Source organism: Gobius niger (assembly GCF_951799975.1).
Source record: "Gobius niger genome assembly, chromosome: 2".
Lineage (NCBI taxonomy): Eukaryota > Metazoa > Chordata > Actinopteri > Gobiiformes > Gobiidae > Gobius > Gobius niger.
In genome coordinates this window covers 22,605,542-22,628,130 of record NC_136853.1, presented here as the reverse complement: position 1 = coordinate 22,628,130, position 22,589 = coordinate 22,605,542, and the positions used below count along the sequence as shown (strand labels likewise).

At 40.7% G+C, this 22,589-nt stretch overlaps 3 protein-coding genes across 4 annotated transcripts in view; 2 read left to right on the top strand and 1 right to left on the bottom strand.

Annotated features, from left to right (window-relative positions):
* ptger4b (prostaglandin E receptor 4 (subtype EP4) b) overlaps positions 1-21,213 on the bottom strand; it is a 221,384-nt gene extending 200,171 nt beyond the window's left edge. The window contains exons 1-2 of one of the 2 annotated variants that reach the window (XM_079581707.1): positions 20,106-21,213; positions 18,575-19,134 (exon numbers count right to left, since the gene is read on the bottom strand). In XM_079581707.1, coding sequence (XP_079437833.1) covers positions 18,592-19,134; positions 20,106-20,891 — 1,329 coding nt within the window. In that variant the 5' untranslated portion in view covers positions 20,892-21,213 and the 3' untranslated portion in view covers positions 18,575-18,591. Of the gene's footprint in view, positions 1-18,259; positions 19,135-20,105 lie in introns of those variants that run through there. The other variant, XM_079581706.1, reaches the window with a different exon arrangement.
* Positions 215-8,899, top strand: prkaa1 (protein kinase, AMP-activated, alpha 1 catalytic subunit). The gene is made up of 9 exons (XM_079582713.1): positions 215-428; positions 2,038-2,179; positions 3,560-3,653; positions 3,843-3,987; positions 4,298-4,385; positions 5,511-5,735; positions 5,804-6,302; positions 6,380-6,506; positions 6,801-8,899. The coding sequence occupies exons 1-9, from the start codon at positions 332-334 to the stop codon at positions 7,079-7,081; spliced, it is 1,698 nt and encodes a 565-aa protein (XP_079438839.1). The 5' UTR covers positions 215-331; the 3' UTR covers positions 7,082-8,899.
* ttc33 (tetratricopeptide repeat domain 33) lies at positions 11,042-17,625 on the top strand. The gene is made up of 4 exons (XM_079581768.1): positions 11,042-11,309; positions 14,490-14,571; positions 15,927-16,058; positions 17,183-17,625. The coding sequence occupies exons 1-4, from the start codon at positions 11,098-11,100 to the stop codon at positions 17,555-17,557; spliced, it is 801 nt and encodes a 266-aa protein (XP_079437894.1). The 5' UTR covers positions 11,042-11,097; the 3' UTR covers positions 17,558-17,625.
* Positions 21,214-22,589: the final 1,376 nt, after the last annotated feature.

The window sequence follows — 22,589 nt, the reverse complement described above, 5'->3', positions numbered from 1 at the left end:
AGCGTCTAACTTGGGAGGCTATGAAAAGAAAACATGAGAACTGATTTAGAGATACGTGGAAGTCCGTGAAATTCACTTTTTTTTTTATTATTAGACATATCACATAAAAAATATATACATACACATTCTTATACAGCCATAAACAGTCAAGAACCGTGAAATATCGCCAGCTCCCAGAGGCCCGTGAACGCATCACATTACGGAGTACGTCGAATCGCGGCGGCGCACTTCCTCCGTGAGGCAGAGCGGCCGAAGTGTAGAGACGCACCGCGGAGATCAGACCATCTCTGCCCACAGCAACACAACCCCGTCGCAAGGCCACTGCGGGAAGATGGCGACGGACAAAACGAAACACGAAGGGAGAGTCAAGATTGGACATTATATTCTTGGCGACACACTCGGAGTGGGAACATTTGGGAAGGTTAAAGGTATGGTTCCAACTGCGTGCTGCAACCGAAAGATGGTGGCTATTAGCTCATTGCTACTTTAGCACCACTGAAGGCTAACTTGTAACGCTTTGAAGTTGTGCTAGTTGTTATGCTAGTCATTTGTCTTCAAAGTTAAGCACAATGAATATGATTCAGGGATTTCTCGTGGGAGCTAGAGGATTGCAGGGTTAAAATTAATTGTTTACAACAGCATGTTGATACAAACCGTTTAGCATACAGCCTCTGCGTAAGTCAGCGAGCCACAAGTAGCTTGTCATACCAGGCATCACTCCGGGAAGTAATTACCGCCCCAAAGTCTCTGAACTCAAACGAACTGGGTACAAATTAACCAAAGAGTTGTCCACCCAGGCTCGATTTCTAAAGTTATTGCAGCTCGACTTTGCCCTCCACAAGTTACAAATGTAAAGTTTAGGCCAGAGGAGCAGCATCGCGAAGGGAGAACGGAGTGTCTGCGATGCCGTCGGACGGTTCCGGCTAGTTTACCCTCACAATTATGTTTGGACCACATCTAACCCAGGGGTCTCCAACCTTTGTGAGCTACTTTTACATACCAGAACCATCAGAGAGACACTTGTGCTCCGGAGACACACACAAGAGTTTGTTGTCAAGACAGAATTAACGAAGTTGACTTGAATTTTCTCCCTATCATTTACTTTATTTGGTACTGTACAGATTCTGCTCAAATTGTTCAAAACAAAAAGAAAATACATTTATAATGTGATTGTAGAAATACCTACCCAACAGGGCTGGAGAGCTTCTGGTAGGAGATCCCTGATCTAGCCCAACTGTTTAATTGTTTTCCTGTTTCTAAGCTGAAGTTTGGAAACAGGAAAACAATCAAGGCTAAGTTATGTGTTATGTATTCTATGTTTCATGTTGCACGATGGACCAGAGGGAAAAAAAACGCCTAGTTGTGAACCTGTTCATAACCATGGCAATAATTACATTTCTGATTAGGTCAGGGAAAGGTTAGGTGTAGGTGTATCGAGCAATAATATTAATGATGTGACATGTTTAATCAAGTTTGTCTAATTTATAACTAATCATTTACTCTCTCAAACCAAAGCTAAGTGCATGAAATGAACAAAAACGACATGTTTTTGTTTGTTCAAGACAAACATAAAGCAGTGTTAACCCTTGCTCACTGCACGTCTTTTTACGCATTATCATAAGGAGACGGCAAAAGAGCAAAAACAAAAGTCTGTACCTGTCAGTTCTAATAGACACTGCCGAGGGTGAAACCTCAGGTTATGGCCAGGACACAGTATGGCACCATTTGTCATTCATTCAGGCTATTTACTACTTATTAACTTGCAGAAAGGTGTTTTACCGTTAACGCAGAGATGGACTGATGCTGCTGCCTATATATATCTACAGTGGGGGAAAAAAGTATTTGGCCAAAATCCAATACAATGTCTATGTGAAACTGACCAAATACTTTTTTTCCCCACTGTATATATATATATATACCAATATATATCAGTCTATCTCACTGTCTGGTTATTTGTTTGTTTGTTTTTGACACACTAATACTTGGGCATAGTGATTAAAGTTGTTGTTTTGCTTAAATCTCTTTGTTTTTTTTAAGTGGGCCAGCATGAACTGACCAAGCATCAAGTTGCAGTGAAGATCCTGAACAGGCAAAAGATCCGCAGTTTAGATGTCGTAGGAAAGATCCGCAGGGAGATCCAGAACCTCAAGCTTTTCAGGCATCCTCACATAATTAAACTGTAAGTCCCATACGACCCTATACTGACTCTTCTGTAATCCCACATGTGTGATTTAATGACATCCACAAACATTAATGTGCATGTGATAGGAAAAAGGAAAAACATCTTGCCAAGATACTGTCTCTGTAAAATAGCACTTCCGTATCGTGCATGCACAGGAATGTAACCCATGTTTGCTCATGTACACGATGATAGATACCATCTTGAACAGTGAGCAGCAGTGCAAAACACTGGGGCAGAGTCCAGACTGAGCCTCATCTGCGCAACATGTCTGGTTATAGTAATAATATGTCACAAGAAAAGGCTTAACGTTTACACTGGTCATAGTAATACTACTGAACTCTCAGTACTGAATTACAGTAACACAGATAATGTGTTTTCTGGGGATTCATCAGTGACCGTTTCACTGCTTTGATTAGCTTTAAATTGTTTGGTTTCCGAGCTGCAGTTTATCATCAGTGTAGTTCCTTAAATAGACTGATGTTTTGATGTCATTTTATTTTTGTATGAGGGAAATTTACTTGAGGAAATATTATCTCACCATAATATTAGGGACTTAAGTTCTACATTCTAATACAGCCTTTGCTATACCTGATCCCATCAGACCTCAGAGGTTAAGCAGGGATGGGCCTGCTCGGTACTTGGATGGGAGACCGTTTGAGCCTGGGTGAATGTAGTGTGTGGTGCAGACTGGTTGCCTCGCTTACCATCACTGAGTCTGGAGTCAATGAATAATGCACGAAATTGTAAAGCGACTTTGAGCGTCTGGAAAAGCGCTATATAAGACTAATGCATTATTGTTATTATTATTATTATTATTATTATTATTATTATTATTATTATTATTATTGTTGTTATTAAATCTAACAACGCATATGCACAAATAAATTACGCATTTGCACAGATAAACATCCCCTTTTACCAAACCGCTCTCAGGGCCTCAAAGTTCTCCTCCAAACTCATCTGCGGCGGCGGGGCACCCAGGTCACTTATGATCCTGTTTTGGGCACGGATTCAATTTGGACAATGAAAATTCTCACAAGCTGCACCGTATGGGGAAAAAAGTGTGTTGATGATGATTCATTGTAGAATGGAACACAGTTGTGTGTGCCCTCCACATGCTTTGTGGCGCCTGTATCGAGACACTACATATTGTAATATGAAGTTGTTGGCAACACACATAACTATTGCTTATCTGAGAATACAGCTGATAAGCATCCTCCATTTGTAAAACTGTTGTGGGGATTATTTCACTTTTTGCTCCTCTTATGCACACAACCAGGTTGTAAACAAGATTAACTGACTTTATGCTGTACCAACATGAAGTATTTTCTTGAATATCTGTGCTGATTTGGTAATGTGTGTGTGTCTTTTATACAGCTACCAAGTTATAAGCACCCCCACTGATATCTTCATGGTGATGGAGTATGTGTCAGGAGGAGAGCTTTTTGACTACATTTGTAAAAATGGAAAGGTAAGGCACCACCAATGAGCGTTTCTCTTAAAAAGGAAAATGTTCTCCTTCCCCTTGATGCAGCTTATCTTTGACCATGCAGTGACTGTGAACAATTTCAAAAACACCATAGTGGGCTCTGTGCTGTGAGCTGTGGTGCGATGTGTGATGATGAGTCACAGAAATAATAGATCTCCTGTGTGTTGACAGTTGGATGAGAAAGAGAGCCGCCGTTTGTTCCAGCAGATCATTTCGGCAGTGGATTATTGCCACAGGCACATGGTCGTGCACAGAGATCTCAAGCCTGAAAATGTTCTGCTTGATGCACATATGAATGCAAAGATAGCAGACTTTGGTGAGTATTTGGCAGCCTTATAGAATTTTGTAAGTAATGTTTATTTGGTGCGCTTCACTGCAGGGATCAGCAGATACTTTACAAAGATACAAAACTAAGGTGCCCAAAGCTCTCTCTGTTGAAGGCCCACAAGGGCAAAGTTTTCATTAAATGGCCATGCTACAATAAAGGCCTTTTTACCAACTCTTTGAGTGCCTCAGGTCTGTATCTTTGGTGCACTGTTTGTAAAACGCTTAATAGTAGCCGGTGCATAAGTGACATATTTGAACTTCCCGGTGCTACGTTATCCATTTGCCTATCTTGTTTTCAGGGTTGTCAAACATGATGTCAGATGGAGAATTTCTGCGAACAAGTTGTGGTTCTCCAAACTATGCTGCTCCCGAAGTCATATCAGGAAGGTATTGTTTCATATTGTTAATGCATTTTACTTTTACATCACTACACAGGGCATTCAAAAGTATTAAAAGTAATTGCAATAACTTTTCCTAAATTAAGTCCTTGAATATCATTAAAAAGTATTGATTTGGATAAACTGGCATTAAATAAATATTTCTCGTAAAACAACGACATTGCTTGACTAAGTATGCTGCAAAGGTTCATCAGAAAAAGAGAATTATGGTCCAAAACATATTGGGATGAAATGTTTGCTAATGTTGAGAAAATATGAACAGTTGTTTTATTTTCGTTCGTGGCCAAATATTCATAATTTAGTAGTTGGTAGGGATGGGGACTCGGTATCATAGCGGCCCCGGGGCCACCTGGACTGATGCTGCAGCCTTAACCATCTTATCGGTGGTGATGAGGCGCACTCATCACAAAAGGCCATACACGGCCACCTCCAAGCAGCTGCCTGTGAGATACTCCTTCCCTCAAGCCCCCCCTGCATAATCTGCCTGTTGTGTTTGTAGCACGAGCTGCTCACAGACAGACATGGTGAGAGACCAAAGTTTGAACGCGCCAGCTTTGCACAGATCAGCTGTGGCAGGATTAATTGGATTTAATTATAACGACCAGGGGACGAAAATAGTCAATAGAAATAAAGCTCTGTGCAAGCACTGCCACACAAGCGCCCTGTACCTTCCGGAAACACAAACATGAGCGTGAGTCCACTTCCTGTGTCATCACCCAGACAAGCTGCCGGTGTGCGGGACAGAGGACAAGGTAATCCAGCCAAAATATCAGAGTGTTGTCGGCGCCTTTCAGAAGAACTAAAGCATCGTCTACGACAAACACAAGAAAATAACTCACGCTGTTGGAAGATTCGTTGTCAAAGTGTTGCAGCCTTATTCTGTGCTTGCGAATTTTGTTACCTTATGAAAACATGAAAAAGATTGTTATGAGCACTTAATCTGGTAACTCGACAAGGAATCAGCTGTTTTAAATATCCAGTAAGGCCAATTGCTGACATTAGTAGTGTCTATGGAGAAAGCATGCAGCTCACATGTGCTTCTGTAAAATGCAGGTGTCAAGTATTGTGTATTGAATATGGGGTGGGCGCACATTAAAGCTTCCTTTTGCTTCAGATTATACGCTGGACCAGAGGTGGATATCTGGAGCAGCGGGGTCATCCTCTATGCCCTGCTCTGTGGCACTCTACCCTTTGATGATGACCATGTGCCGACACTCTTTAAGAAGATCTGTGATGGGATCTTCTTCACGCCACAGTACCTGAACCCCTCTGTCATAAGTCTACTGAAACACATGCTGCAGGTCGACCCTATGAAGAGAGCCACAATCAAAGAAATCCGGTTTGTATGTTTGACGTAGTACTTTAATTCAAGTCTTTGTGACCTGACAACATTTGCATTTCTGACAGGGAGGATGAGTGGTTCAAACAGGATTTGCCAAAGTATCTGTTCCCAGAGGATCCTTCCTATAGCAACAACATGATCGATGACGAAGCCTTAAAGGAAGTGTGTGAGAAGTTCGAGTGCACAGAGGAAGAAGTTCTTTCCTGTTTGTACAGCCGTAACCATCAGGATCCGCTCGCCGTTGCCTACCATCTTATCATTGACAATCGTCGCATAATGAGCGAAGCCAAGGATTTCTATCTTGCCTCGAGCCCCCCCGACACCTTTCTGGATGATCAGCACTTCGGCGTGGTCATAAAGCCTCACCCTGAACGTGTGCCCTTTCTCCTGGCAGAGACCCCTCCAAGACCTCGACATACGCTGGACGAACTCAACCCACAAAAGTCGAAACATCAGGGGGTCAGAAGAGCCAAGTGGCATCTGGGTATCCGCAGCCAAAGCAGACCAAATGATATCATGACAGAAGTGTGCCGTGCCATGAAACAGCTGGACTACGAGTGGAAAGTGAGTGCGCGACACCTACACAAACAATAATTAAGCGTAAATGACTGAGTGACTCGCATTTCTTTATTTCGAATCAGGTTGTGAATCCGTTTTATTTACGTGTGAGAAGAAAGAATCCTATTACGGCGATGCAAACCAAGATGAGTCTACAGCTTTACCAGGTGGACAGCAGAACCTACCTCCTTGATTTTCGTAGCATAGATGGTAAGACAAATGTATATATTTTATGTGTTTGCGAACTTACAAAAAAGAAACAATTATGAGTGCAGATTCATGTTAACTTTGAAGATGATTGTGGTAGATTGAAACGTTTCATTGTATGCATATTTTTTACTTTTGCTCTCACATGAATGTCCAAGCATTGAGTTTGTATAGCCGTAAAACCCAGAGTATTGTGAAGGGAGGCTGACAATAACATATGAGGTTATACAGAAGCTTGATATGATTGTGAAGTCTATATTAAAATGTGTTTTGTGGGAAATGCCTTGTCTCCTTCAGATGATATTGTGGAGACAAAATCTGGGACTGCTACCCCTCTTCGATCAGGCTCTGTGGGCAATTACCGCACCACGATAAAGAATGATGTAGACGGAGCAGAGACACCTGGGACATCTAGCATTGTGCACACCCCCAAAGTGACAGAGGGCTCTTTAGCATCATCACTGACTTCATCCACTGACTCAACAGGTGGAGACAATGCCACTTTACCTCGACCAGGAAGCCACACCATAGAGTTCTTCGAGATGTGTGCAAACCTAATTAAACTACTTGCACGATAGCTTGCAAATTTATCGCTAGCCTTTTTCCTATTAGTGTCTTTACAGCAATAAGCATGCAACCATTTAATGGCTCAGTTCATCCCGGCAGAGGGTGAAGAGATTGTTCAATGGCACTGAAACAGGGGGGTGTCCCGAGAGCTGACAGGACACGGCACTCAGAGGAATGTAACAACTTTGTTTCAAATAAACAACAAGCTTAATATTAGCTCAGAAAGATTTTGCAATCAATCGGGAACAGTCCAGAAAATAATTATACACGGTGACTAATCTGTTTGCTGTACTTGTAGCTAGTGAGAACTGCTGTTCAGTACAAAAGACAACATCAAGTTTTGTCTGCAGAAATGAGACACATCAGAGGTTGGGAAATGATGCGTTCGATGTATAGGATACAGAAAGCACTTTTGCACAAATTTCCTTTATTTCCTGCTGCTCTTGTTTGTCTCTGAAGATCAGAGGAGAGGTGCACTTGTGTTGGGACACTGCAGTGAGTTTTATCCAGAGTTTGTTATCAAACTCTTTCGGACATTGCAGATGTCCCTCTATTTCTTGTATGTGACAGGGACAGAATGCTTTTTTTTTTCTTTCCAAGCAAACTTTTCATGATGTCCTAGATGTATAATGTTAAAGTCTGTCTGTCCCAAACATTTTTATAAAGACATGGATATATTTATCAGTGCATTTATTGGTTCCATTGGGGGAAAACAAACCACCTTTTTTCATACATTTATATCGATTGCTGGATTATATGTAATATATCCTTTTTATTTTCTTTGTTTTTTACAATATTTTCTTTCTGTCAATCACATTGTTTTCTAAACCTTGAGTGTCTTTCCAAACAAGTATAGACTGATTTTATGATTTAAATTGTATTTTTCCCCAACCATCAAAATCTTTATCGTTAGAGACACATTAAATGACGCGCTGATTTTGACATTTGTTTTTGTTTTTTGCCTTTTCATTCATTTGAGATGGAGATATTTGCTTATCAACTGCTAGTCAAAGGTTTGCACACTTGGCACTCAAATCCGTTTTGAAGTGTAAAACACAAATCTGATTGCAAGGGGCCTTATGTCACGTTTACTGTTCCATTTTGATGACAATTCTGGCAGATGAACCCCCAAGACCTGTAGTGGAGCAATATATATATATATATATTTGTTTTCTTTGTCATTGAGGTTTACTAAGTATTGGCCAAAGGCAATCCATGTTTTTGCATCAATTCATAGATTTTTTTTCTTTTATTGTGTCATGTACTTTAATTTTATTGATTCCGCTATTGCATTGATCTGTTACTTCAATTGTTAGAAAAAAAATAAGTGAATTACTCGTTGCAGTCCCTATACAATCAACTTCCCAACTCAAACATTCTCCCCCATGACAGTGAGGTATTGTTCTTTGGCAATGAAACTAAATTCTTAGGTCAGATGATTTGTGTTAACTGTTATAATCTTGGCATGGTTGCTCTTTGCCTTAAATCACACTTTTGTTCATATTGTTTATTTTTTATCTCTTAGCTGAGCGGTAGTATCTTCATTTGGTTCTTGTGTAGTGACCACTTTTGAAGTAAATTCTAAAACTTTATTCTTGTGTATTTAATTAAACCTTGAAACTGCTAAGAGCATTTTTGATATGGTGCCATTTCAAGCGTCAAACAAAATTTGCTCTGAGTCTGCACTACACAAAGGGTGTTATGATAATGATTGTCTTACATTTGACAGTTAATACAATAGAATATAAGTTTATAAGATTGAGCAATTGCTAAAGGGACCTTACATGATTGACCAGTGTACATTTTAAGTGAAAGTGTTGATATAATTTGTATTCGCAACTGCCTAATAAACTGCTGAACTACACATCAGTGACTCGTTTCCTAATAGCCGAGGTAAACCATGAGAAATTTCCAAAAAGAAAATGTCCAAATGTTTTCTCTGATCATCATTTGACAGTGATTGGATTCACAAACTGGACATATGAATTTTATGGCTGGAAGTCCTTTCTACTGGCCCACATCAAACACATGTTTTTGAATATTGCCTCTACATTTGGATGCCTTTGTGAGGAAATAATTGGACATATGTTCATAAGTGCTGGAAGATATGACTTTGAACTTTGTCTTTTTTGTTCCATGTGAATTGGCCCAGGAATTACAGATGTATTAGCAATAATTTCAGATTAGAAATCTGCATTTTGAGCTAGAATTTTCAGTTGCCCTCCACAGAATGTTGTGATGTCACGTGACCGCAACCTATGACATAAACCTGTTCCTTTGTCTTTATTAAACGTCAGTACAAAATCATACATTAGAGCTACAATACGTTCATGTTCAAGCAAAATCATCATACACAACATGCATTGCTCACGTTCATACAATCAGTTAACACAAAACAAAACTAAAAAAACAACACAGGGGTCTGCTAATTCACAACAATGGGCTATATGCACAGTTTCCCCACGTGACGTCTTCCTGGACAGTCAGCCAGACGCAGCACTTCCTGTCGCTGGTCGTTTACGTTCACAATTAGCAGGTTCCCACACAAAAATAGCGATAGCTCAGGATCTGGTTAAGGACAACGAGTTACTGATGGACAGTCACAGCAACGTATTACAAACATCATGTTCGCTGTGAATCCAGCCCCAAAGGAAACGCCAGCTGTCGTAAGGTAGGAGCTTTTATCTTAGAGCTAAAGGCTAGTGTTGAAAAATGATAATATAACATGTAAACAAGTAAATATTATTTAAACTACTAACAGGACGATTCTTTTTTGCGCTGGCTCGTTCAAAACTTTGCGCTAGTTTTATTTTTTATTTTGTTAGCCGCGTTAGCTTCAAGACAAAAACATCCACCGTTATGAACACGGAGGTTTCCTCCAGTGAAGTCGTTACGTCTCACGTAATATTTTCTAACCTGCTCCAGCCACATCCGAACTTTTACTCGCTGTCCTTTACCAAATCTTAAGCTATTGCTTCATTTCTGTGGGACCTGCTAATTTTTAATGGGAAGAGATGACAGACAGGAAGGACAGCCTCTGGCTGACTGTCCAGGCGGAAATCACGTGGGGTCACTGTGCATATAGCCCATAAGATTGTATTTTTCAAGAAGGTCGACGGATTAAGTTAGTTTATTATTCCGCCCCGCCCACTTTTTGCTTTGTCTCGGCACTTCCGTTGTATTGACACTTCCGGTCGAGCGCGAAGCCTGTTCATTCAGTGGAGAATGAGGGAAAATGTTCGCCGCTCAAATCTGATGCTTAGTCGATTGATTTGCGTAAAATATCCAATGTTCATTTGCACCAACAAGTCAACACTGCACCGTTTCTCTGCGCGGCCTGAAAACGGCTTTGTTTTCGTGTAGTGACTGATTTTATCTGGACTTTTCCAGTCCCACGTTAACTTCCGGAATAAGGTTTCGTTCCTTCCGTGACATCAGCGAGAGGCAGGAAGTGATCAAGAGAAATAATTAAACTAAAACTAGCGATTATACGTGTAAAACTACGTCTAAAATGTGGTCCCGTGTGGCCAAGAACAAGAGCAATGACATTTGAGACGATAAAATAAGGTTTATCTGATATTTCCAACAACAGTTAGACATGTTTTTATCGTTACTATGACAACAGCTACAATGGAAATAGATAGGAATCTGGCTCCCCGCGCCTCCAGCTGAGCCCGGAATGTTAACAAACAATTAAAAGGTCTGTCTTATTTGCATTAATTTTCTCAAGTGCGGCCTAAATGATCTGCCCCTTTAAGATATGTTGAAAAGACTCCTATCACTTCCGGGCCATATATTTCTATGGCCATGTTGTGTTAGCCAGGCCAGCTGCCGTACTGTTTACAACATGATCTATTATAAACGAACATTACAGAGTCTTGCGGGTATGCGTCTGTCAATCAAGCCTGAAAGATACTGCGCTGTTGGCTGAGCTCTAAACTTTACCAACTCACCTCTACAAGTTATTAGCCGATACTCCGACGGTCTGTCAGTTCTTGTATTTGCACACGGTTAAACTTCATGCATAATGGCCTCCTTCGGGTGGAAGCGCAAAGCTGGGGAGAAGGTTTCTAAAGCAGTGCTCCAACAGTTTGATGACGAGGACACCAAGAAGCAGCAGCACGAGGAGGTGGACTGGCTGCACGCGATCAAGCGGCGGAAGGAGATTTTGCAGGAGGACTGCGCCGCCAAGAGCAAGAGACTGAAGGATGAGGGTTCTCTGCTCGCTGAAGAGGGGAGGTAAATCTGCTCTCTTTGTGGGGAGAGGATCTAAAGGCCTGACTTTTCCTTTATCTCTGCAGCTGGTCTTGCAGGAGTCAGGAATTAAAACATTTAACCTGGTCTAAAGGTCATCCAGAAGAGGGCGCCAAAACACAATCTTTCTTTAAGCTTTAACCCCTTTGCCCCTTTGCATTTGCTCCAGGTCGGCTTCACCCAAATCTAAAAGCTTCTCGACTGGAGCTTACACCCTCATTTGAAAGCTAAGACCTACAAAACTCATCTTGGCTTCTTCCTCGTTATGATTGCAACATTTTCGTCCTCTTTGCTTGTGTTTTCATCACATTTTTGTTGTTTTTTGGCATGTTTTGGTCACATTTTTGTGGCTTGATCACAGCTAGACAAGGCAAGGCAAGTTTATTTGTAGAGCACAATTCATACACAAGGCAATTCAAAGTGCTTCACAGTTGCATAAATACAAGAAAGCAAATAGAATCAATAAAAACATCAACATAAAATTAATCAATTATAGTAAAAGGCAAGAGTGCAGATAAAATACTTTCAGTCATATGCATCGGCAAAAAGAACTGTTTTCAGCCTGGATTTGAACATTGTCAGAGTTGAGGCCTGTCTCACATCCTCGTGAAGACTGTTCCAGAGTTTAGCTGCATGAAACTGAAACGCAGCCTCACCGTGTTTATCATTGACTCTGAGAACCTCCAGGAGACCCCTCCCTGAAGTTCTCAGGGCCCGAGATGGTTCATACGGCTGTAACATGTCAGAGATGTACTTTGGTGCTAAAGCATGAAAAGACTTGTAACAAGCAGAGCTGTTTTGAAGTCTATTCTCTGAGTGACAGGAAGCCAGGGCAGAGACCGGAGCAATGGACTAATATGGTCGTATTTCCTGGTTCCTGTCAGGACTGTAGCTACGCTACACTAAGAAAAAAACTAAATGCGGCAAAAAGAAAGTGCCACCAAAACGAAACAAAAAAGCGACAAAAATAACAATGAAAACGTGATTAAAAAAAAGACGCAACAAAACAACTAAGACATGATAACACAAACGAGGAAGACGCTAAAATGAGTGTTGCAGGCCTTAGCTTTCAAATGAGGCGTTACACTGGCCTGTAGGCTTTAAGCTTCAGCCGAGAAGCTTCTCGATTTGGATAAAACTGGGGAATATGTGCACAGTTATGGTTAAGTAATCAGTAATTTCATTAGTTTCAATGGCGCTATAATGAGGCATTTTATTTTTTAAGCGGATACAAGGATCATCTTTATGGATTCCTGGTGCGTCTTGCTGTCAGCGAGTGTTTATATCTGCTTAGGCCAATCCTGAATCAATGGAAATAGAACATTGGTGTTGAGATGCAGTGTAAAAGTAGGCGGTTAATGGGCATGTTGTGCAAACGAGTTTGGGTTTCGAAAGTGATGTCTCCCGCAGATAATCAGTTGTGGCACTTTGTCATCTCTGTTAGAAAAGTGGATTTTGCAGAGGAAATGATGCTTCATAATGCCTGCTTTGAGGTTTGAGACAGCCTGCCCAGCTCTCTAGAGAAATTAGACCGGAATCGAACACAATTTGGAGTGGACCGTATGAGAGTTGGGTAAATCATGTCTTTAATGTGATTCACTCCTGTTTTAAATTGTTCAAGGTTTAAATAATCCTCATGTATAAGCCAAGCCAAGACATTCTTTGGACGGGCCTTGCTTTATCCTAGTACATAAGTAAATAAGTAAAATTCTTTTTCAATACATTCACTGATTGAAGGTGCTTCTTTGGTTGTAACGGGCCTTCTGATTGGTGGACAAAACCAGTGACCTCCTCGAAAATGAGACGGCACATTTCGTGATGCATTCTATTAATACATTCAATTAAAATCATGCCTGAGGAGGTTTTGGCGTTTGGGGAGCAGGGTGGATCCTAAAACACAAAGGGCTCAAAGCTGAGTTAGGATATTATGTTAAAATGCTGACAAATATTGCTTAACTTCCTACTTTGGTATTTTTCTTGCCTCAGCCTTGACATGCATTGCAACATTGGGTGGTTCCATTTACACTGTCACTGTCTAAAGTAAATAAATTAGAGAACAGGTTGTGTATATATAAGGCAGTAAAGTGCATGTTCCATTGGACATACCGACGGTACTCAAACTTTAGTGTAAATACAAAGCCATGTTTGACCAGATAGAACGGTACATTGTGATGAGTAAATACCGGCAATAAAAGAAAACAAGCCTGAAGATTGATATACTGTGTGCACCTTTAATCTCTTACTAACTAGCAGTACTAAGTAACTTCTTTACCGTAGGCCCTCTGGGGGTTATATAAGTGTTAATGGGATGATTGGGGGGTCTTTCACCTCCCCCTGGTGTCTCTGGCCAGAAAACTACACTTGCAGCTTTCCTGCCTCTGGGTCGAAGGCGCAATAGAATCACTAAGAAGAAGCTAACAGGCTAACGGGCAAAGCTAGCTGCGGCTAGTGCCACTTAAACAGTGTTTACAGCCAAGTTTGAGTGAAAAAAATGATCTCCATTGTGTAATTGGATGAACAATATCCCTCTGTCCCTTTGTCTTTTCTGTCAGCGTAGTATTTACTCTCACGGACAATTAATGAGTAAAAAAACACAACATGCTACGACACCTGCAGTGGCGCTTATGGCCTCTAGGGGCACAAGTTACTTAGTACTGTTAACCCCTACTTTGACTGAGCACATTTCTCCAGGTCGATTTGACCCAAAGCTTCTGAAAAAAAAAAAAGCAACAAAAATGAGACGTAATGAGTATGAAAACGCAGAAAAGCAGGTGACCAGAAAGCAACAAACATGGCAACTAAAAAGGGACAAAAAGGGATAATAAAGCAACAAAACAGTTACAGAAATTAGACCTAAGTGAGGATGAAAAAGCAACAGAACAGAACAAATGTGACAATAAAAGCACCAATACAGCAAAAAAAGTGACAACAACGTGAGGACAAATCTTCGATCAGATATCGAGGTCTTATCTTTAAAATGAGGCGGCCTAGAGGCTGTAAGCCCCAGTCGAGAAGCTTTTAGATTTGGGTCAAACTTAACTGGAGAAAATGTGCTCGGTTCAGGTGGGAGTTGAGGTTAAACGCCTTTTATGATTTCCTAAGAGGGAAAAAAAAAATAGAGAAATCAATTAAAAATCACTTAAAAGCCACTTGTTTGTTTTTCAGGCACTGGGAGGCCATTAAGAAGTGGGACGATGCAATACAGCTGACTCCTGAAAATGCATCATTATATGAGATGAAGTCACAGGTATATTTTTTTTCCTTTTTATAACATTGAAATTGATTTTGAACAATAATAGTCTTCAGTCAATAAAGTTAAAGGCCAGGTTCTGTGTGAATCAATCAATGATGTGCTAAAGTGCATATTACCATCTCGCATGTCTGTTTGATCAATTTAACTGCAAATAATAAACGAGTGATTATTAACAAGGTGCAAGGTGAGGTGCCACCTGTAGCACCCAGTTTCTCCATCTACTATCGTCGCGGGTGGCTGTTCAGTGTGGGTATGTCTGAGCACATGTCCGTGACCAGTTTTCAGTGCACACTTAAAAATTTGCTACTAGTCAACTTCCTCATGTTAGCTACACTGAGTCATCCCACACACCTACTTTCTCAACACAGGCATCCATATTAAAAGACTAATGAATGTAGTACTACTAATGCAATAAAATATATTCTTAGCAGTGCTTTAGAGCTAATACGATCATGTCCATTAGAAGACATTTGAGAAGGATGTCATTAGAGGAGCATGCCGAGGGATGTGTAGTTTTACTCAATCTCAGCTCTAACAAGAATATAGAGTATCTCTTTTAGTGATTATTCCGGATTTTGTCATAATACTATTACAGGTCCAGATGACGCCATTAGTCTGTGGTTGGCTGTTCATTTCCTCTCATCACTTTAATATGATCCGTTTCTATATGACGTGCCCGGTTTGCTCAGTGTTTCAATGCTAATTCTGTGCTGTTTGTTCATCGCCGCATCCTGGCTGTGCAGCTTGTTTGTCTTTAACCCTATTGACCCTTGTGTGACGCCAAGTCGTGTAAAAACTCACCAGACTGGACTGTGCCGATTTAGATTGACCGTCCTGTTGTATATTGTGGGTTTAATTGTATTCATGCAGTTATTTAAATCTTATTTTATATAACGGTTAAGAGAAGTCAGCAGAGGCCATGTAGAATATTGGCAAAATAAAAACACAATGACCAGAAGAGCCATAACCTGCTTGAAAAGCTCAGTCGCATTGTTCTGGTCGAATAAAGGTCTAACAAATAAATAAATAAAACTGGGAAAGTGTATCATTCCCCTCAGGTCAAGACTTCTGATTGGTTGACTTGTTGTATTACAGCATTGCATCATTATTCCTAGAGAGAGACTTATTTTCAGTGTTATTAAAGAAAGTCAGGCAGCGCTTTATGGGATTTAGGAGAATCGCTACCTAAGAAAGAAATGTCCAGGGTAGGGCACCCGTGAAAACGAGAAGCAAGTCATAAATACAGACAAATGAATACTACAGTGACTTCAATAACAATATCTCTCCGTCAATGTCTCTCTCATATTTTCTCTCTCTCTTTCGTTCTTAACTGTTTTTTTAATGTCCAGGTATTAACCATTCTCCATGAGGTGTTCCCAGCTGTGAACGCGGCAGAGACGGCCGTGAAGCTCCGCCCCGACTGGTGGGAGGCCTGGCAAACTTTGGGTCGAGCTCAACTCAATCTGGGAGAGGTGGATCTGGTCAGTATCATTTAAAGTAGATTAAATGTTAAAAATCCAATGAGTAGTAATGCCTTACCTAGATTCCTCAGTTTTCATACTTTAGGTTAATCTTTTTTACAATCTAAGAGACAAGAAAATAATTGAATCTTTAAATAAACTAAAGTAGTTGTGAAATCAGACAATTTTGTTTACTGACTTTCTTTTCCTGCTTCTGCACAAAGGTGCCTAAGGCTCGACAGATTGCCTCAAACAACATGTCTAGACCCGTGATTGAATGAATACTTGATGTTCATAATTACACAACCCATCTAAAACCAACAAGCCCGACCTCAAAAATCCTTTAACTATTGAGGGTGTATACTGTAGAAGGCACTTGTCCCAGAGCAGTAGACCTGTCCTTCAGGACCAATATCAACAATAGGAAGTGTTGAAAGTTCTTTTAAACACGCCTCCCGGTATAATAAAGCTATTCTGAAGCAAGATTTTTTTAATGCTCGGCTATTTATAGCAGAACTTGTTGGGTCGTGTCGTGTGAGCTTTGTGTGCATAAACATGTTTGAGGAGCGCGCCCTCGTACACAAGGTAAAGCAGTAATTGCTTTGTTTAATGAGCATTTTTTAATTTTCTGCTCATCTTTGTCTAATTTCAGGTAGACATTCAAAGGAAAGTAGCCAATAATATATAATTTAACAGCATTCCAAGTAGAAGTTAACAAACTGAATATACAATCATAGAATGTCAAAGTCAAGTTAAGTGTGTCCCAAAGATACTGTTGGTTTTTGAGAGACGGCAATAGCAGGTAGTGAATCCTAGACTTAGGGTTTGTATTTTGCACCTTGATTATTGTCCTTGATCTGTTCCATGTCGGTGCGATCGAGTCTGTTGGAGATTCATGAGCTAATTATAAACCAAGCGTGTTTTTTTTTAAAGCTGAAGATCTGTATTCTGCTGGATGGTTATCTGTGTAAAAAACGTTTGATTGATTTCCTATTGCTTGTTCAGCAGTAAACCATTAATGTGCATGAAATTAAGCGTTAAATAATGATTTACTGTTCGGGGCATGATGCGGAAGCGGCCACTGCCGTAGCTACTGAGTTACTACATTCTAATCTAATCTAATCTAAATGATTCATCTCTTCCAGGCTGTCAGATCCTTCCAGATCGCAATCCACCTTTGTCCATCAGAAGTCTCCTTATGGCAAGAAGACTTAAAGTGGGCATGCAGGCTACAAAAGCAGCATTTAGCCACAAAAGAGAAAAATCTGGAGGAAGAGGAGACAAAGAAGCAGATTTTGAATGCACCTGAGCTGGAGCAGGACTTTGACTTTGAGTCTGAGGAGGTGGTGGCGGCCTGTGAGGCTGTGGCCCAGAGACAGAGTCATTACGAGGAGCTGAAGAGAACAGCGCTGGTTATCGATGCAGAGGGGAATCTGGGAAATGTGCTGCCCGGGGAGGGAGGGTCAGCAGAGGGGGCGACGCCTTCAAACGAACAATATGTAAAAGCAAGAGGACTTTGAATTGAATGTTTGTTTGAAACATGGACTGATAATATACTGCATGTTTGATGTGACGATCTGTAAAACTTAATGTGTTTTTTTCTTTCTTATAAAGATCAGAGTGATTGAGTTTTGAGTCTGTTTGAGTCTGAGATTATGTCTTTAATTACCATTAAGTCTTACATAAGAGGAAAAGAGCAAATCATCAAGTTTAAAAGTCCGTCTCTATAAGATCATTAAAATTACTTCAACCCAGTTGGAATTGGGTAAAAGACATGTCGTGGGCCTCGGAGAAAACTTTATCAAGCATGTTCAGCATAAACCAGGACCAAACTGTCTGTTTCCTTTGGTGAAGACGGACTCATTTGACCACTGGAGGAAATTTGATATATATATATAAGTATATATATATATATATATGTATATATATATATATATATATATATATATATGTAATAAGTATATATATATACTTATATAAGTATATATATATAAATATATATATATATATATAAGTATATATATGTACTTGTGTGTATGTGTATATATATATATATATATATATATATATATATATGGGTTATTCCTCTTAAAATAATAAAATAATAGAAATTATGTCAACTGAAGGCAGGCAATTAAAATTACTCTGAACAAATTTCCCTTTGTTTAGTCTCTTTAATTAACAGTAGTATTCTTATCATAACATGGGTGTGCTCAGTCTGAGGAACATCACATTGGATTCTGAAAAGTTAAAACCAGGACAAGTTCACATTATATTCAGAGAAAAGAATGAAATGGTAAAACATTAAAAAGTAGCTTAAAAGCATTTTGAATGTCCTCAAGGATAGTTTAGCTGCCGTTCTCACCACCAGTAGGTTATCCAAAATACCTTGACTAAATAATGGCTACTGGCAGCGGCTGAGGCCTTCTCCTGGAGAAGAAACATAGTTTTACTTTAAAACGTTATGAATAAATACATTGAGCTCAGTCAACTGGAATCATGGCTTATACTAGATGGTGCTTTCTAAAGGGCCCCACATGTGTTCTCATGGTTCCTAGATGCACCTTTCCTGAACAGGGTTGGATTCCTCAGTGAAGGTAACATGCAACACAGGGTCGACAGGAACTTCCTTTACATGTGATGTATCCTCTCTGGCTGTTTTTGAAAGCCCCCTCCCAAGTACCTTCATGTCCTGCAGAGCAAACGTCTCTACAGAGGATGGTGAACCAGAGATACTCATTGTCCCCACAGAGACTGGAAGCAATGATGTCCCTTCCAGAGTGTGCAGGCAGATCTGTGGGGTGCCGGCAAACTCCCTTAGATCCCGAGTCACTAGCGACGGAGAGTCCCGTGACACAATGGAGGAAGAGAGGGGTCTGTCCGCACAGCGAAACTGACCACTTCCCCCGTGGCCACATGCCCCCATTTTACAAAACAGATACTTTATTTTCTCCATGAGTTTGAGCACCACGGTTTTCCTCAGCAGTATGTAGACCCATGGATCGAGAATAGGATTGATGGACGCCATGCGCACAGCCAGGAGGTCAAAGCGAGAACTCTCCTCTTTCTGGTGCATCTGGTTTATAAAGATCCGTAGCTAGTAAAAAAAAAAAGGGAAAAAATGAATTCATTAAAAAGTCAATCAAAATATGCCTCAGCCAAAGGGCTAAAGCAGTGGTGGAAAGCAGGTGCATGTGTTGGGTTTGGCAGAGGTGGCACAGGCCTCTCAGCGGTCACTTAATGGCGCTGATGCAGTGTTAATGTTACCAGTACAAACCTGCACACAAGTTTGCCAAAATATTGAACTGTATATACGTAGTTGCTATTCAAATTAGGCTAAGTGTTTATTGATATGTGTCTCCATCCAAGTGCCGACCCGGCTAATTGTGAATGTAAGAGCCAGGGAGAGGACGGACAGCGCCTATGCTACTGTCCAGGCGGAAATCACATGGGGTCACTGCATATTGTTAGGCTAAATTTTATAGTATACCCTGGCACTTTTTTCTTTTTTTTTTTTTACTATTTATCAAAGAATATGAATGATAACACACACAAAAAAAACACTCATATTTAGTGATTGTGTGAAGCCATATGGTCAAACAACTGAGTTTACTATTTTTAAATCATAATGATAAAAGAAACTACCAAAATGACCCTGATCCAAAGTTTACATACCCTGATGATCTTGGCCTGATAACATGCGCAAGTAAAAGGTAAACATCCTCACCTGTGACCTGTGTTTGTAATGTGTTTGTATAAAGGGTCAGTGAGTTTTTGGACTCCTGACAGACGCTTGTGTCTTTCATCCAGAGCTGCACTGGTGTTTCTGGTTTCTGAGTCATGAGGAAAGCAAGAGAATTGTCAAAGGACCTGCGTGAAAAATCTTATCTCATCTTATCTTATCTTATCTTATCTTATCTTGAGCATAAATGGCTTCGCACAGCTGTGAGTGAAACTTTTGAGAACAGTGTACACTGATTAATGGTTCGGTGTTCATCAAGAGCCAAAGAACATATTGGCTCAGAAATGTTTTTTAAACCTGAATTGTAAAGATGCGACTGAACTTACCAGCAAAGGTATGGAGCAGATTAGAACCACCGCAGACGTAGCTATGAGGAGGATGACCATCTGAATCTCGGCTCCGGCCAGCCGCCGAAAACTCCGTCTGCTGTTCCGAATCTCCGCCGCGCGCAGTGGGTCTGTGCCCAAAGACGTGCGGCGGATAAAGCGTTTATGCATAACGATGAGCGCGCTGCATACAAGCACGTTACAGATGACTGTCGCCAGCACAATAGCCGAGTTGAGCCCAGTATAAACCAGGTTGTATGCAGCAGTGGCGGTGTGGTTACTGTTCCAGTCTATGAAGCACCATGTCCCTGGTTTTTGACGCTTGACCTTCCCAAGCCCCAAACTGGGCAGTGAGCACACGAGGGCACTGGCCATGTACACGGCCATGAGAGTGGCGGCGGCCACTTTTTGATTGACATATTGATTGTAGTATAATGCGTGGTTGATGGCCAGGTATCGCTCCACGGACATAGCAAATACTATACTGAGTTGCACCAAGAAGAAGAAGAGCAGGATGAATGCGTAATATTGACACAAAGGCTCCTTTCCCGGCCACGCGCCCTTCATATATGTGGCTATTGTGACCGGGCTCACAAGTAATGTACCCAGCAGGTCAGTGACAGCCAACCCGCACACCAGCGTGTAGAAAGTCGTCTCCTTCTGCTCCTTGCGGGAGATGCGCAATACAACAATGGCAATAACATTGCCCACAACGCCAAAAAGAAACATTATGGATGGGATTGTCGGCGGCTGAAACTTTCCCGGTGACTCGGTAGAGTTCATCATTTCTGTTGCTCGCAAGTTCGCTCTTTCACAGGAAAGTGGTTGTCTTCATGAGGCTTGAGTTCTTTGCCGCTGGTTTTACGCACAGGCGCGCTGCTTTACGCGCAATGGCCAAACCGCTGTAAATCCATTAAAAAGGTGGATTTTGATGTGATGATTCGTTAGAGACGCTCATCATTCTGCGCAGCTCCGCTGTCATTCTAACCTGACAGGATTTCTGGTTTGGCAGCTCCTCCTCTGCGCTGCTTCACCACGCCACACACATGCAGTCACACTTGTTCACATGGAGGAGTTCCCAGACCTTGAAAGCTCAGAACAAAGTGTTCAAGCTACGGTAGTTTGCTGTCTGCTCATAATTGGATAATACAAGCTAAACATTGGAATTAAATCTATCGAATTAGGCCTATCTTTAATGTAGCGCCTATGCAAAAATAGGTCCAGCTCCTTGTTGTAAACATTCGATCTGTGTGAACCCCAAATGCCCACTTTGTTATTTGTTCACTTTCATCTGCAGGGTGGTTTCCTTTATGAAATTCACACCATCACATTGCTTGCATCATTGACTATTGCTTCCGGTAATGCGGTAAACTTTCTGTGACACCAAGCCAATACGCCTCTGGCTGACTAGAGAAAAATACTCTGCAGATGTCACTAACATCGTGTCCAAATGTTGCATTAAATAAAAAATAGAAAGAGAGAATTTAGAAAGCAAGGATGTTCCAATCCAATTAAACTTTATTCCAGACTCGTGCTCTATTACATAGAAATAAAAAGGTCCATGGTCTTGGATGGTGAGGCCAGTGCTTATACGGCGAGGTAAGAATGTCCATTTCATGGAATTTAAATCATTTCTGAAAATTCTCCATAAAAAACAAATTAGGAGATGATGTTTGGAGGCTGTTAGATTTGTACTCGACCGCAATAAGCAGAAAAAAATGAATACGTTTTAACCCTATAAAGAACTTGTAAGTAACTAAATAAATAAATCCTTTCCGTCGTACCTCTGGGGGTAATACAAGTGAAGACTGAGGAGTCTTTCATCTCCCCCTGGTGTGTCTGGCCAGAAAACCACAATTGCAACTTTCCCTGCACCGGGTCGGAGGCGCAATACACACTAGTAGAATCACGAAGAAGAAGCTAGCAGGCTAATGGGCAAAGCTATCTGCATGCTAGCACCTTTTTAGCAGTATTTACCGCCAATTTTGAGTGACAAAAATTATCTCCATTGTGTAATTGGGTTGTGGCACAATGTACAATATTCCTCTCTCCCTTTGACTTTTCTGTCAGTGTAGTATTTACTCTCACGGACAATTAATGAGTAAAAAACTGCAACATGCTACGACACCTGCAGTGGCGCTTATGACCTCTAGGGGCATGAGTTACTTAGTACTGCTTTAACCCCCGCCTTAACCAAGCGCATTTTCTCCAGTTAGGCTTTACCTAACTTTTTATTTGTGTTTATTATTATTATTATTATTATTATTATTATTATTATTATTATTATTATTATTATTATTATTATTATTATTATTATTATTATTATTATTATTATTATTAAGTATTTCATGAATGATTTCGTGCCAGGCTCTGACATCATCTAAATGAGGTCGATGGGTTGACAACAGCTGAAAACATCTGAATTGTTCATAATTAGCGATGTTTGAGGCTAAATGCTAACGGACGTAGGAAAAATGTATTGAC

Coding starts and splice junctions, on each gene's coding strand:
- prkaa1 (XM_079582713.1), top strand. CDS start 332: ATGGCGACGGACAAAACGAAACACGAAGGGAGAGTCAAGATTGGACAT. Junction 3,988..4,297: donor TGCAAAGATAGCAGACTTTG/GTGAGTATTTGG, acceptor TCTTGTTTTCAG/GGTTGTCAAACATGATGTCA. Junction 4,386..5,510: donor CCCGAAGTCATATCAGGAAG/GTATTGTTTCAT, acceptor CTTTTGCTTCAG/ATTATACGCTGGACCAGAGG.
- ttc33 (XM_079581768.1), top strand. CDS start 11,098: ATGGCCTCCTTCGGGTGGAAGCGCAAAGCTGGGGAGAAGGTTTCTAAA. Junction 11,310..14,489: donor CTGCTCGCTGAAGAGGGGAG/GTAAATCTGCTC, acceptor TTTGTTTTTCAG/GCACTGGGAGGCCATTAAGA. Junction 14,572..15,926: donor TATATGAGATGAAGTCACAG/GTATATTTTTTT, acceptor TTTAATGTCCAG/GTATTAACCATTCTCCATGA.